The sequence below is a fragment of the Cynara cardunculus genome (assembly GCF_001531365.2).
Source record: "Cynara cardunculus var. scolymus isolate 2C chromosome LG 13, CcrdV1, whole genome shotgun sequence".
NCBI classification, from domain to species: Eukaryota; Viridiplantae; Streptophyta; class Magnoliopsida; order Asterales; family Asteraceae; genus Cynara; species Cynara cardunculus.
Genome location: NC_037540.1, coordinates 40,274,376 through 40,290,743, shown reverse-complemented (window position 1 = coordinate 40,290,743; position 16,368 = coordinate 40,274,376). Strand labels below are relative to the sequence as shown.

At 35.3% G+C, this 16,368-nt stretch overlaps 2 protein-coding genes across 2 annotated transcripts; both read right to left on the bottom strand.

Moving 5' to 3' along the window:
• Positions 1-1,307: 1,307 nt before the first annotated feature.
• LOC112525049 lies at positions 1,308-1,706 on the bottom strand. The gene has a single exon (XM_025134990.1). The coding sequence runs from the start codon at positions 1,704-1,706 to the stop codon at positions 1,308-1,310; it is 399 nt and encodes a 132-aa protein (XP_024990758.1).
• A 4,868-nt stretch (positions 1,707-6,574) lies between these two features.
• On the bottom strand, positions 6,575-14,816 carry LOC112524533 (glycine--tRNA ligase, mitochondrial 1-like). Its single transcript, XM_025134388.1, has 9 exons — positions 14,305-14,816; positions 10,309-10,691; positions 9,927-10,044; positions 9,474-9,668; positions 9,164-9,388; positions 8,836-8,895; positions 8,680-8,760; positions 7,266-7,671; positions 6,575-7,021 (listed from the first exon to the last, which is right to left on the bottom strand). Exons 1-9 carry the CDS (start codon positions 14,782-14,784, stop codon positions 6,789-6,791), a joined length of 2,181 nt encoding a protein of 726 aa, XP_024990156.1. The 5' UTR covers positions 14,785-14,816; the 3' UTR covers positions 6,575-6,788.
• Positions 14,817-16,368: the final 1,552 nt, after the last annotated feature.

Sequence of the window (16,368 nt, the reverse complement as noted above, 5' to 3'; positions counted from 1 at the left end):
GAATATATAACAAAAATATAATCATGTTAATTATATAATTAAAATTATTTTAATTATGTTAATAATATTAAAACTAATTAAATACAAAATTTTTATAAAATTAAAACCGATTAAATATGAAAAACCTTTGAACAAACAGGTAGTACACTTACGGTCTATGACGGAAACCTCACCAAAAACGCCCATTGATAAATTGGGGTGTTTGGGATTGCTTATTTAAAATAAGTTATGTTTTTTTATGTAAAAGTGATTATTAACTTATGTGGTATCAAACCGGAGTTTTGTAAAAAATGTTTGGATTAGCTTATAACAGTACCAAAAAATAATACGTTGATAAGTTGTTTTTTAGTGTTTAGCAAATTTTATTTATATATATAAAATGATCAAAAATGACATATATGTAAAATGATCAAAAATGACAGTCTTCCATATTATTGACTTGGAAGTGTTTGGGATTGTTTATTAACTTATTTGATTTTTTAACATGTAAAAATTTATTTTTCATCATTTATAATAATATATTTGACAAAAATTTATATCAATAAGATTAATAATTAACAAACATTAATAAAACAAGATTAAAATGGTAAACTGGTAATAAACAGTTTTTCGTAGGTCAGGAAGGATTAACTCATCAAAAACTGCTTATTACCGGTTTGGCACCGGTATAGCCAGTTTTATTTTTCCTCATCCAAACACCAGCATTTAGTTTATCACCAGTGTCAAACTAAAATAAATCAAAAAACACCTAAAATAAGCAATCTCAAACACCCCTTCAAATCTTCATTTTCTATATTTTAACAAAAATCTAGAGACGCTTTAAAAAACCTAAAAACCCTGTCGCACGGGGACCACGGGTAACCTTATCCTTGCCGAATTCAAGACTCGTTTTTGTCGATTCAAAGCAAGATCCAAATCAAAAATTAATTTCGGGTTTGTGTTACAAGAATCAAACAAAACCAACAACTCACACCGGTAATAAACACTTTTGAGTTTTGAGTGTTCAAATAAACAACTTATATCGGTACAAAACCGGTAATAAGGAGTTTTTAAAGATGTTAAACCCTTCAGACTTGTAATAAGTTGATAAATACTTTTGTAAAAAAACACAAATTGTTTCAAATAAACAATCCCAAGCACCCTAAATCAATGAACAACCCACACATATATGATATTGCATACAAAACAAGCCAACCAAACATCAAGAACAAAAGGTACAACTTCTATAGCACAATGTACAACACACCAATCACAAAATCAAACCCGATTGCTCCCAAAAACACATTAAAAATCAAATCTTTTTGCCATCAAAACCAGCTTTCAAGAACAGTCGAATGAAACTGTACCAAAACCAGCACCATCACGATCAAAGCAGCCACACCCCACGGCGAACTTCCCTCCGCCGCCGGCAGCTGGTAGGCCTGACGGCGGTGGCGCTCCCACGGCGACAGCCCAAACCCGAAAAGCTTCTCTGGGTTCTCCATACTTGATAACCACTTAACTGCAAAGAGTAGAATCAATGGAGTTACTAACAGAAGCCAGTTGAAGCTTTCTTCAGTGGCTTCAATGGCTTCTTCGTATGAAGAGTACCATTGAAATCCAAGAAAGAAGAAGATGAGTGCCAAGATCAGAAGAACTGGATATGGAAGTGGGTTTAGTGAGAAAGCTTCGAGAATGGAGGAATTTGTGTTTCTTGTGTGTGTCATTTCACCTTTTCAGTGTGTGTTTTGAAAGAAAATGGGGAAGGATTGTTTCAGAAGATTTTGGGAAAAGGGTTTTCTCAGTCAGTTGGGGGTTTTACTGATTTTGAGGGATTCTATTGCTGTTGGTCCAGGTGTTGGAAGCTTTTTGGTGAGGTAAGAGTACAACTATTGATGCACAAAGTACAACTGAGTACTGAGTCCATATGTACATGAAAAGTCTAAAATACCCCTTGACCCACATTGGTAAAGTGTTGATGGTCATACATGCCATCATTTTCATGTTGGGGATAGAAAATAATGATGGTTTTGAAGAAACTTGTAGACTAAATTTCCATTATTTTTAGTACTTTCAAATTACCTTTTTTTTAAATAAAATAATTATGATTTTATTATAAATTACTTGTTTTAAATGTATATACAGTTATCATGGTGTTACGTCCATTTCTCTGCGTTGCTTCTTGGTGTAGCTCTTGTCATATTTCCTATGTTCTCGGACAGTTGCTTATATTGTTACGGGGTTTGGTTTTGTCTTGTACTCATTTGCTGTTTGGTTCAGTGACATTTTAGGGTTGCATCAGCCTAATGAATATCTGGAACATGGGATCTTAGAGTTGCTGATGTTTTATTGTTGCTGCTGACGTTTTCTTGCCTTCAGTTATACTTATTGTTTTGACCGCAAAGCACTTGCTTATCTCAACTAACAAGGAAATCAAACAAGTCCCGTTCTTTTTCATTGTTTTGCTATCGGTAATATCAGAAGTGTGTGTTTTGTTGTCTCTCGAATTGATTAATTTGAACTCAGAAACTGTGTTAATCGATAGAGAATTAAGAAAATAATATCCATAAGTACTAATCATTTTCTTCTTTCGCTCAATTTATTATGGGGTTCCATTGTTTCATCGGTAGTTTTTTTTTTGCAGTTTGTGGTGCAAACAACTTGGATCTAATCAATCTATGATTAGGCATAATCATAAATGGATTAGATCCAAGAGATCTTCACCACAAACCCAAAAAACCGAATCGATGAAACATTGAACCACAATAAGAGATTGAGCGGAAAAACGATTTCATTATGGGCGTTATTTTCTAACACAATGTGAGTTCAAATAACTCAAACCGAAAAACAACAAACACAACGTCTATTATCCCCGATAATAACAAAAAGGACAAGAATATGGCTTATCTGATAAGCTTGTTGGTCGAGACAAGTAGGTGCTTTTGATGAAAACAAGAAGTATAATCGGACACAAGAAAACATCAACAACAAGAAAAACAAAATCAACTCGAAAACCCCATATTCTAAAAATTCGTTAGGCTAATCCAACCCTAAAACGTCATTGAACCAAACAACAAATCAGTACAAGCCAAAACTAATGCACCCCAACCATATAAGCAACCAAACAACAGATCAATACAAGCCAAAACTAATGGTCATTTGGGGTGTTTAAAAACCCGATCAACCCTACCCAACCCAATGCGAAATAACTCAAACCGAAGCAACCTGATGTCTAATCGAGTTGTAAAAATTTCAAACCGTAGGTATTGAGTTGATATTGAGTTACTGTTATTTGAACCCAACCCGAAGAACCTGATATCTATTTATTTTTTGGATTTAGTATGATTGTTGAATTTCTATTAATATATACACTAGATAATTACACTATCACGTACGTTATTCATATACACATCTTTTCAATCTATTCATATCTCTATATAATTCATTCGTATATATGTTCAGTAACTGTAAATATATATACGTAAATTGAGAAAATTAACTGAATGTGATATAAGTAAAAAATATGAATAAGTTATATCAAATGGTTGATGAAAAATAAATTGTAAGTAGAGAAATAACATATTCAAGGTTAGAAAAATATTTTAATGTATCAAAATTTCAACACGACTAACCCGTACATGTTGATTTGGGTTGGGTTTTTCCAAACCGCAAACATTAAGTTGGACCGTTGGATTGTTCAAATGTCTTCGACTCGATCAACTCAACCCAGAACAAAGGTAGTTTGCATATTTAAATCAAGGGTAGTGTTGTCATTTTGACATATTCCTTTTAAGATAACATTTTAAAAACATGCAACCACACTCCCTTTCTCTTATCGGTGAACTACCGGCCCCATCCCCAACCCTTTTCTTCTCCGGCCACATTTCCGGCCAAACAGAAATCCATACATAGAGAATAAGCCAATCAATCTGCAAACGAAACCCTAAACCAGATTCGGAAACCAATCTACACACAGAACTCATGTAAACCGAGGTTAGTGGAACCCATATACAATATGTAGACCTAACCCTAAAACAGATTCGAAAACCACAAGAAGAAGGAACCAGATCCGAAGAGAGGGGAGAGGGGTCTTGGGATGGGTTCGCCGGCAAAAACGGCTTATCCCACAGGTCGATGGGTTTTTTTTGCAGGGACGATGGGTTTTTTTTGCAGGGAAGACGAGCGACGGAAAAGAGGGGGAGACCGAAGGGGTAGGATGATGTGCGGTGGTAAACGATGATGTTGCGGTGGTCCAAATCGTCGGAAAACGAACAGAACCAGGGGATTCATCGCCGTAGAAGGAATCGCCGGCGGGCGTAGGGCTTGTGGGAAAATAAAAGACTCAAGGGTCGGGGAGGGTGATTTTTGCGGTGGGGTTATTATTTATAGATGAGTAACTTACAAATACGTCCCTAATGTTTCATCTCAATTACGAAAAAGGTCCCTCAACCCTAAAATTTGGTTTTCATGGTTTTAGTTTTGTTAGATAAGGGCTAGAGCTCTTCATTGGCGGAATGACCCGCTAGACTCGTTATGTCCGGCTCGTTAGAAAACCGGACTTGATTTGTCATTCTCGAAAAAATTGACGGGTATGGACTGATTTGTTAAAATTAATGGATAGACATGTGCAATGGAAAAAAAATATTTGGACAGGTCCGCTAGACCCATTAATATTTTTATAACTACAAGGGTACTCGTGCAATGAATCGAGACATATTTTGATTTCAGTGTTTCGTTTTATTCCTTTTTTATGTTGATATAATAAGGTTTTAGTTGGTTTTGAGAAATCGATAATGTTTTTATTTTTAAATAAAATATAAATTTGAAAGTGTCATAAAATTTTGAAAAAAAAATATATTGATATCAGTATCAAATTAATCTTTTTAAAAGTTCTTGTGTTTTGATATAATTTACTTAATTCAATTTTTTTAATTATAATTTAATTTAGGTTAGTAACAAAGAAATTTAATTTAGATTTACTAATATTTTTTATTAAGATAATAACTAAATATTATGTTAAAACTCAATGATTATTCTAATTATATTTTAGATTTTTTATATTTAACATGGGATGCTTATCCATTATTTGATTATATTTATCTGCATTTAGTTACACGAATTCAAATATGGAGCTYTAATAAGTTGTACTTATGCACAATTTACTTATAATCTTAAATTTTAAGTAATATGAATCAATAAACAGTACTTCGTGCATACAAAATTGTTTTTAAAAGTTTTTGTCAAATGTTTTATAATATAGTATAGATACAGATAATTAACTTTTATAATAAAAAATTTACAAATAAAATTGAAATTTCTTAACACTTATCAATTTCTACTTAATTATGACTCATGATAATAATATTATTTAAAAATCTTAAATTTGAAAATATAATTATCTCAGTTCCTTATTATCTGATTTATTTTCTTTATCGATACTTCATATATTGCAAAACAATTTCTTTCTAAAGTATATATATTGTTATGTATTTACGTCAAATTTTAAGTTGAAAAAATTGTTATGTGTTTTGAATTGTTTTACATAACTTGTGATTTTATATAAGTTTTGTTTTCGTAAAAGTATAACAAAACTGTTAAGCCCGTTAGCCCATGGGTAAACCCGGGTCGTTTATAGGGCGGGTATGAGTAAGTTTTCAAGCCCGTTAGTTTTACCATATTAGACTCGTTAGATAAAAAAATAGGTCAAGTCCGGCCCAAGTCTGGTCCAAACAATGATCAGCTCTAACCAGGAGGTTGTTGCCGGAGAAATGGGAAGGGGTTTGGTGGGAGAAAGAAGGATGTAGTCAATGGTGTTGTTCCGGTGAAACAGAGGGGCGGCGATGGTGGTTTGGAGGAGGTGAAAGGATTTGGAGGCGGGGTGGTCCCAATTTTGCAAGAAATATGTTTTTTTTAATATTATATCATTTTTAAAATGGTTAAATATTTTTTAATATATATTATATCAATTTATTTATTTATTTTACAGAAAATTTAAAAAAAAATAGGTAGAAAGACAAAAAGAATACATGGCAGCTCAAACAGCAGCACATTAGACGGAGTTAATGAGAACACATCTGATTTACGAAAATATAATAACATTTCTATGCCTCCAAATATTAACTAACACATAATAAAAATGAGAATAAATGAAAATTAATTCATATTTATCTACAACTTTTCGTTAACCTAGAAGAGAAAAATGATGTTATAAAAAGAGGGATATGAAAAGAATTTCTAATGTTGTTTTTTGGATGATGAAGTTTGAAGTTGATCCTTTTAGTTTTATAAAAAACTAAGAGAACACTTTAAGTTTTAAAATTTATAAGAGAAAGACTCTAAAATTTCAATGGATGAGCTTGTTTCGAGCTTAATTCGAGTTCAACTTCAAGCTTGATTTGAGTTATTGTTCGAGCTTGAAAAATAGTTATCGAGTTCGAGTTGAGCTTCAAATCCAAAGAGGAATAAAAATCCCCTTGTGGCCACGGAGGATCAAATGCTGTGACTCCGAGCTATCTGCGATGCAGGTGGTCGCCTTGGGATTAGTCGGCTCGCATAGCGGGTTAGATATTCAGGTTAATCAAATAGAAAAAAGATACATCACAACACCAACATAACAAACATAAGAAAAACTACATTCTTTCGACACCTTTTTTAAAAGACATACATAAATAAATAACCCTGTATCGACCTAGAGACCGCGTGTTTTTTGTGTTAAAAAGGAAAAGGAAGACAAAAAATGTTGAAAAAAGGACAGATACTGTTCCAAATGGCAAAAGGGAAAAAGGGTCTTACATTTAATATCAGAGTTTTCACTCGTCTGCAGAGGCGGAAGTGTGAGCTGGGTATTTTTTCAAGATATCGGTCCATGTGCTCCGCCCCTCGGAGACATCCTTCACCACGGCGGCTACCTCCTCTACACTCACACGGATTTGATCCTTGCTATCCCTTTCACGAATTGTCACTGATGATGTTGAATCCACGGTGACAGCAAATGGTACGCCTAGTTCATCTGTTCTTGCATATCGTTTCCCTATTGATGTACCTATAGATGGACGTGTAACCGATTAGATTTTCATTCTTCGGACAATTAAACTCGTTTTCACATTCTACCTTCTTCTATTTGATTAAAAAAGGAGTTCCTATTGATTCTTAAGGTGAAACGGGCCAAGTTTTTCAATAAGCTCAAAAAATAAGCTAGCTTATGCTTTCCTTGGTGTTAGAATTTCACAAAACATCATGCAAAATTTTGCATATAAACGGACTAGATGAGCATATTAATGGCGTACCTGTAATATCTTTCTTATTTGAAATTCCGGCTGCAGTCAGAGATCTGGAGATATGTTTAGCAACTTCCTCGTATTGCTGATTCTGAACCAACGGGAAAACGGTGCATTTGATGGGGGCCACAAGAGGGGGAAAACGGAAAACGTTCAGCTGTTCATCCCCAGCTTTGCTTGGCCTCATGTAGAAAGAATGCTCATAGAGACAATAGATGATCCGTCCAATACCAAATGAAGGTTCGATCACAGAGGGCGTAAAAACTCTCTGGTGTTCTTTCTTCTTTTCCTTTGATATTGAAACCATGTTTTTCTTTATAGTAACCGTCTTCTGAAGAGTGCAAACTTCAAACTCTACCTCCCCTTTCGACTCTAGAGTGGCCTTCATGTCCATCGCCTCTTTTTCATTCATTGCCTAAGAAACGCAAATGAAAATTAAATCCTAGCTTAGCTAATAAGATTCAAAATAAAATAAAAATCCTATATGTGATTAGGAGCATTCATATTTGATAGCTGCTATCCTACTTTATCCATGAAAACCACTTCTTTTTTATTTTAAGATGTTCCATAAAGAATGCTACGCTTTATCATTAGAGAGTTTCCAGATGGTATTGATCAACAATTCGACATTTGATGGAACGTCCTCAAAGCTAATCTAATATTAATCATCCAAATTTTCAAGCACTTAAAATATATTCTATTACAGATTGATACAGTTTACTTGTATATAATTATATAAATCTAGCATATGATAAGTAGGAAAGGTTAAGGTTAACCAAAAAATGGAACAATCTGAACTTTTAAGTAAGATACCTAGGATTTTAAAGAGATAAGGTGTCTAAAAGGGCATTCGAAGTGAACTAATTCAAACTTAAGAAGGATCAAAACAAAATCTGCACATTGCAGGCATTGCTGGAGAAGAAAGTGATGCTTACCAACTAAGAGGAATCAAGGGTTGAAAGTAGGGAGAAGCCTCATGCAAATAACAACTTATGCAAGTATCAGGAAAAATGTATTAAGGTATTAGTATGCTATGTCAGAAGTATACATATATATATATATATATATATATATATATATTGAAATGTACTCGCCTTCTAGGAAACTGATAATTTTGAAAAATGATGATTCAACAAGAAATGTTGTTTGCTTAAATACTAAACGAAGTTGTTTGATGGTTAGTAGACTTGCTAAACACTGGGGTGCTTCATTTTGACAAATAGTTAACCTTTTCATTCAACTACATAAGAAACAAAATTATGCAATTTTCATGGGATAACGAACATCATAAAAAACATTACAGCAGATAATGCAAGTGATACTGAAAATATCAACGACCGTGACTGCCACTAACAATCTGTGTGACTGATATTTCAGTTCCACATTAATTCTACAAAACATGATGTTAGAGAAATTGCTTTACCTCCAGCGCTTCAACCACCATCTTTTGGTTACCCTTGAATGCAAGGCCAAGCTCCTTCTTAACGGGTGTTATAACCAGTTTCTGGGAAGGAAACCAATAGTTAGCAGTACACATAAATTATAAACTTGAACATTAACTTCACAAATAGAACAGTACCTCCACTTCCTTGGGTTCCGCGAATTTCTCTTGAGCTACGAGAGCTACTCCACTTTTATCCTATAATCATATGGAGTAGGAACATCGTAAATAGCATGGTAAAATCTCAATTCTTCAGCAAGTGTAAAGTTGATAAATACTGTATCTCCTTCTAAAGATCTTCGTAATTGGTCAATGCATGTATAAATGGTTGTATAACGGCATGCCATTAACTAAATAAACTTAACATGCAAATAATCCACATCGGTGACAAAATTAGGAAGGCAACAACATGAAAATCACTCACTATGAATGTAGAAGTTCACTACGAATGTTAATAAAAACGTACCGTGTGTGCACGCAGATCATATGCAGATCTATCAGCAATCCCTACGCACTCAATCCAACCATAAGAAGACTCAATTTCAGCATCCCAACAGTCTGCGGCATAGTGAGCCATCTCATTTGGGAGATGCTGTCTGAAGCGCAATCGTTCTTCATCTATTCCCAGCCGTGTCAAAAACAGATATACTCTCCCAATGAAGTATGCAAGTGTTTGATTATTAACAATCCCCTAGAGAAAAATCGTGTTTAATAGCTACAAATAATGTGTTTTTAGTTGATATATGCATAGAAAATAATCTCTAATAAAAACTAACCCTAGAAACTGCATCTCCAAGACAAAGCCTTTTCGCAGACTGCCCTGACATCTGTTCATCCCTTGGAAACATGAGAAACTTTAAGTTTGCAACTTCAGAATACTTTGGATGTGATTTGTCATCAGGATCCACGAAGTGCTCTATCTCTGCAAGTGTGAATTCACGGACTCTTAGAAGACCTTGTCGAGGAGATATCTGAAAAAAAGAGAAACAGATGTCAATTCTAGACACCAACACCTATTGACAAATTGACAAGCTTGCTATGTACTGAATGAATGATGTAAAGTGAAAGCAAGATAGAGCAATCAAATAATATTGCAGATTTGCATAAGTGAGGAAAATGATGCAATCTAGAGAAGCATCAACTTCCAAATAAATAATTTATAAAACATACATAGAGCATGACTGAAACGCACTGGATTGCAATCTCAAATTTTCAAGAAAGCACATGACCTCATTTCTGAAAGCTTGACCAATTTGAGCAGCTGCAAATGGGAGCTTGTTCCCATTGTAATAATATAGGTCTTTGAAGTTGACAAATATGCCTTGTGCTGTTTCAGGGCGCATGTACCTGGAAGATGTTAAATGAAAAGAGTTGCAAACTGATGAAAAAATATAAAAAAATGTACGATCAATATCAATTAATTCTGATGAAGCAAAGGAAACATATCCGAGATTATACGGCGCGCCTTATTATATTAGATCTTCTCATAAAATATATAGTAGATCATTGTAAGAAATATTACCCAAAGCATCTAAGATTATATGGTGCACCTTATCATATTATATTTTCTCATAAGATATATGGTAGATCATTGTAAGACATGTTACTGACCCTGCGCTCAAGCCAGAGGGACCAATTGAAGTCTGAAACATAAGATTGAACGGGTAAGGATCTGAGAGAGGATTCTTAGTGTCTGGTGCTGTTATACCATATTCCTTAATCTTGGCACCAAGTTCTTCAGCTGAAAGATCATCCAGGACCGCAAGAATATGTTTCAGTTCAGCAGCTTTCTCAGTGCTTATACCCAGGTCCTTCTCAAGCTTATCCTTACAATGATCCTTAAGCAGGTGATCGGCTCGGTAGCAAGTTCCAGTCTTCTCATCTTTAACCATAAGGTCAGTAAACTTATCAACGTGACCAGAAGCTTTCAGAACAACCTCAGGGGTGACACAAGGACAATCAACTTCTAGCATATCCTCCTCCAAAACAAAATGCTGAAAAAAAATTAAGCCAAAATATTAGAATCCCATTCATGACGTATTTTTTAAACCCATAAGCATAAAAAGGTAAAGTGCAAATCTGAAAAATTTATCCAATCTATGAAGGGCTGACCATGTCTAATCTCTCCTATGCAATATTCCCAACTATTAGCTCAGAACATACCCGAGGCCCATGACGCAAGATGTGGATCCAATCTAGATCCAATAGAGTCAACCTGATCAAGGGGTGCAGGTCAGAGCTAGAAGCCAAGGAGAAAAAGCTGTACACCCTATCCTAAAGGGTCCATGCTCTATCAGCTGAGAGCCATGCCCTCATACCTCTGTCAAGATAAAAGGTCAATGAGTTCCTGTGCTCACCAACGCACATTTGCCTAGAAAGAGAGACGGCATGGATATCCTCATACGAACAGTCACAGTACTCATTCCTGGAACCCATTCACACAACCCATACAGAAAAGAGGTATTGCAAACCATCATAAATACGTCTCTTACATTCACACATCACACTCTGTCTCCCCTCTCAAAATCATAGACAAGACATTACAGCCTCCCACCAATGACTTATGCTGATGCCAGAGGTACATTGAAAAAGCACTGCACACTGGTACCTAGATCACATCTCCAAAAGCATTCTTCCATCGAAAGAACAAAGTATGCCCAAAAAGTTGCAGAACTAAAAGTTGACCATGTCTAATCTCTTTATCCTAGTTTGAAATCTCCAATTTTCAGGGTAGAATAACATAAAAGGCAGTACATAGTACGTACGCCAGCAATATGCACGTTAGACCTGACTGTGAATTCGAAGTCAAGAATAAACAGCCACACCATGTCCAGTCAGCTGGAAAAAAGGAGCACATCCTCATAGCACCTATCTTAAAACAAGGTCAATGGGGAAGTCCAAACTCGCCAACTCTCAATTACGAGACAAGAGAAAACAAGGGTGTCTCCCCATATGAATGGTCATATCAGCATACATTCTTGACACCCAATCACCCAGCCCGTTACCATTGCCTATATAAAGGTAGGGATGGTAATGGGGCGGGGATGGGGCGGGGACCCCAATACCCATCCCCGTCCCCGATCCTCGTATGTGTCCCCGTCCCCGTCCCCGCCGGGGATTATGATCACATCCCCATCCCCGTCCCCAACGGGGAAACGGGGATTTTTTTTAAAAACCAAAAATTATAAAACATCACTATTTATTGAAATACACTAATATTAAAATAAGACTTAAACAAGACCAAAAGTTTAAACTAATATTATCAAAGTTAACGTCAAACATACTAAAACTACATCGAGTAATATCCGAAAGAACCAAAACATATCAAGTAAATTTCCATACTATCTACCATTTGCCATTTGCCTAATAACATCAAGAAGAATATTGAATATTGAATCTGTAAGGTAAAAGCATCAAAGYCAAAAATATTGAATATTGAATCCGTAAGGTAAAAGCATCCGTAAGGTAAAAGCAGCAAAAAAACCATTAATTAGAATCTAGAATAAACTTATGAACTGGTCTACACTGACCTCATTAGTCATTAAAGCTCCTTTCATTTGATTTGGTTTCAATCATCATATAGTCAAAAATAACATTTTAAAGAATCAAGCATTTCTCGTAGCAGCCGACAAATAGCAATCATCTTCTCAGATTCAAAATAAAAAACAGCAGTTCCCATTAGGTCAAGAAGAATATTGAATATTGAATCTGTAAGGGAGTTATAGTCATCTAGATAAATGAGCAAAGTCTACATTCACAGCTTTAAAACTACATTCAAGCAATACGCAATCGCTCTCTCAAAAAGTAGGCATATCCTCCCACTAATAACTAATTTTCACGCAAGAGACAAATTGGACGAATACTGCATCTGCATCTGCATCATTAAGCCGTTTGTAGGTCTATCTTGGAAAACCAACAACCAGAAAAGAACCAAACACCTCAACAACAAATCATCCATCATCATCTCCAACATTCCAACTCTGCTGTGGTTTAGTATCAGGTTTCTTTACACCAGACTGAGTAAAATCTCCGATATTGTATTTTGATGGTATTGTATCTTTGCTTTAACTAAATGAATATGATCTTCGATACTTACAAACAAATACATTCTATAAGTCTACAGCTAATCTTTTGTCAAATAGACAATCTTCTTAAAGACTCTTGATAGCAAATGCATTTAAAAGATATGGAATCTATATATCCTTTCTTCATCCAAATACTCCATTCATGAAGTATCAATAATCAATAACAAAAAAATACATGTTTAAGGCTCTTCTTCAACAGTAAAAAGTGTGTGCTTCAAATGATTTATCGTTCATTTCAAAACTGATTCTGATTATCCTAGCTGTAAATATATTACACATCAGTAGAAGAAAACAATAGACTAATGTAACAGAAAAGTTTTTTGAACTAGAAAACAAAAACACCCGAGCTGTATAGATATTACAGATCAGTGGACTAAAACAAAAGACGAATGTGGCCAAAAAATTATACTAGAAAAAAGCACCAGTTTTTTTGAACTTGAAAACAAAAACACCCATGTTCAGATTGGATTCCGTCCAGATGTGAACCAGAGAGGAATACCTAAATAGCAACATTAGTGACAAATTAAGCTATGTTTGGAATCCAATCCGCTCCTTCCCCCAAAGTGCTACATTACGATTCATGGAGTCAAAACCAAAAACTCACATGAGAAATTAAGAGAATCCATTTCACATTTCGTGTGAAACTAAAGTTGAAATATATAATAGAAAGAAAAAAAAATCAAAGAAGTTCAAAATCCATATCCATTTTGAAGTTGAAAAGTAGCTGGTTGACATCAAAGTTAAATTATATTTTCAAAATGAATGGCATTTACACATCACAATTTGCATTCTATTAGAAACTTGGGTATAGAGTATAGATATTGATGCTAGTATATAGATCGTGAACAGAATCACTGTCCCTTAGTAAAATTTCGACCCTGTTTCAATCTACGGGTATCGCAAAATTTACTCAGATATCATCCAAATACACAATCAATATTTGATAGCAAATCGAGAGCAATAACACACAAATGTTGTTGGCTTTTTGTATGTTAAAATGAGATCAAAAACTACTTAAGTAGGTACTTGCTAGCCAGGTAATCTGGGTTGGTCAAGTAGTTATTTGAAGATTAGAACATATTGAAAAAGATCAATAAAGGATATTGCACCAGAAGGCTACACCCTTGCCTACTCAATCCAAGCCCCACATTTTGAAGTAAAGTTTAGAAGATTTCTTATGCATATAAGTTCAGAAGGCTACATGCATTTCTGAATAAAAGTTTAGAAAGCAGCTCAAGCCTTCTGACTTCAAACAATGCCTACCGCTGGCATGGCAACGCCACTAGAACCTCGCCTGGTGGCATGGACAGGATCACCGTAGCGGTAGCTTATGGCACACTCCTCACCTCCTAACTCACATTATAACTTAACCAATCTTATGTAAATCCCAGCTACAGAAAAATGCTTGATGACACTACAATCACCAAATCAAAGGCTATTTTAGCGGAGAAGGGGTGAAGTACGTAATGTAGCGTATAATTTTTGTCCGAAATTATTATAATTCATATAGAAATGGCCATACCTGACGCCAGAAAGCGAGGACGTTAGACTTGATGGCGCAACCAGGAGGACCGTAATCATACAAACCAGCAACACCTCTATAAATCTTAAACGACGGAATGAAAAACAACCGGCGTTCAAGAGTATTAACAACGGCCTGCCGAAACGCATCCCTGCTAACAACAGAGCCATTAGCATCACCAGAAATGGAAGCTCTGAGTTGATTCTCGATCGATGTCTTCTCAAGTTTCAAAGCATTGAGTGCTCTAACGGCATCATCTATCTCCGACTTCGATGCGCCCGAAGTCTTCAATTGACGTATGGCGTTGCCGCTAGCGTCGATGGTGGATTGTTTGTCGGCAAGAGCTTGTCGGAGTGAATCCTCAGTGGTGGCCATCGGTATGATGAAGCCGGCCGGTCGTTGAGAAGAAAGCGTGTGGCGGAATCGGAGGAGGATACGGTGGAGAGAGTAAGACGATAACACAGCGGGATTTGAACGCATGCGTTCCGATCAATGACCCCACCACCGGAGGTGTGGAGGCCATTAGGGTTTTAGACTTTTGGGCTTTAGTTGGGCTTTGGTGTAGTCCACTTAAAAAGATTCTATGAGTAAACTTTATCTTTGGAGTAAATTACATATATGCCCTTGTGGCTATATGAAAATTAGGGATTGGGTCTTCATTTTTTTCGTTGGTTATTTGAGGTCTCGTTATCGTTATGAATTCGGTCCTTAACATTCGTTAAGAAAGTTTAGTTAACTTTAGGGGTATTTTGGTCTTTTTCTTTATTTTCCTTGGAGGGGACGGTGATGGTCATGTAGTATATTTGTGGAAGGGGAAAGGGTTTCGTCAGCAGAGGACATCATTCTTTGAGGATGCGTTCCTTGATGATCGGGATGTATGTATATCTATATTATATATAATAAATAATAGATGATAGATAAATGTTATGTTAGTATATAAATATATAAGTTATAATATTTTATATCTTTTAAAGTGAAATTTTTTAAAAAATACCTCTGAGTTAACGAAACTTTTTAACAGTGTTAATGGTAGAGACGTAAGTCGTGGTTTTCATGCAACCTCTCTCTCTCTCTCAAGCGTGGTTTTTCTACCACCTCTCCTTTCTGTTCCACGAACAATCGAAAATCTGACAAAAGACGGTTTTTCTGCAACCTCATGAGACAGGGTTATAACCTGCAATTTCTCTCTATCATGACGATAATCGAAGGTTAGAATCTACATGACGATGATCGAAGGTTAGAATCTCCTGGAGCTCCTTATACCGAGTCTTTTAGGTTTTTGCCAAAGGCTACCAAAAGATTGTCTACAAGGCAACGTTCTTGGAGAACCTGGAAGACATTTTGATTTCCGTGTTTATTTTTTATTTTTTAGAACATTTCTCTATCTAAACTTGTATAAAACTTAAAACGATTTTTTCAACCAAGATCAAATATAGCTAGTTTTCCGCGAAATCTATTCTGATGAGCATAGAGGTTATAACCTGCAACCTCCGACCATGGAATGTGATTTGATCTCTCTCTCTCTCTCTCTCTCTCTCTATATATATATATATATATATCACTAAAAAACAGAGGGAGCAAATAATAAAAAAAAGTACTCAAGATTCTATCATGAAAAATGTTAGTCCGTGAGGAATAAAAATCTGTTGTCCCCTTCATGTCCTACCAATTATCTGAAAATACATCATTATTTTAATGATTATAAATTTATTTATTTTATATTTTTATCATCTCTCCGCAATAAATGGATGATGTATTTCACATAATTGGTGGAGAAGAGAATTTTGGAACAACATATTTTTATTTGTCATCGTATGCATTTGGTATGCAGGAAATAACAAAAACATAATAAAACAAGTATCCATTATCTCATGTTTGGTATGACATTATATTGGGGAATACGACGAGAATGAAAGAAACAAAAAATGCATCTGGGTTCTATGAAAGCTGTCATCCATGTATAAAAATCAGATGAACTTTTTTTCTAGGAGAACAATGTCTCGTTAATAAAGGGACGTTCATATTAAGTTACTCTAGGGATAACAGGTTGATCTTCTCCAAGGG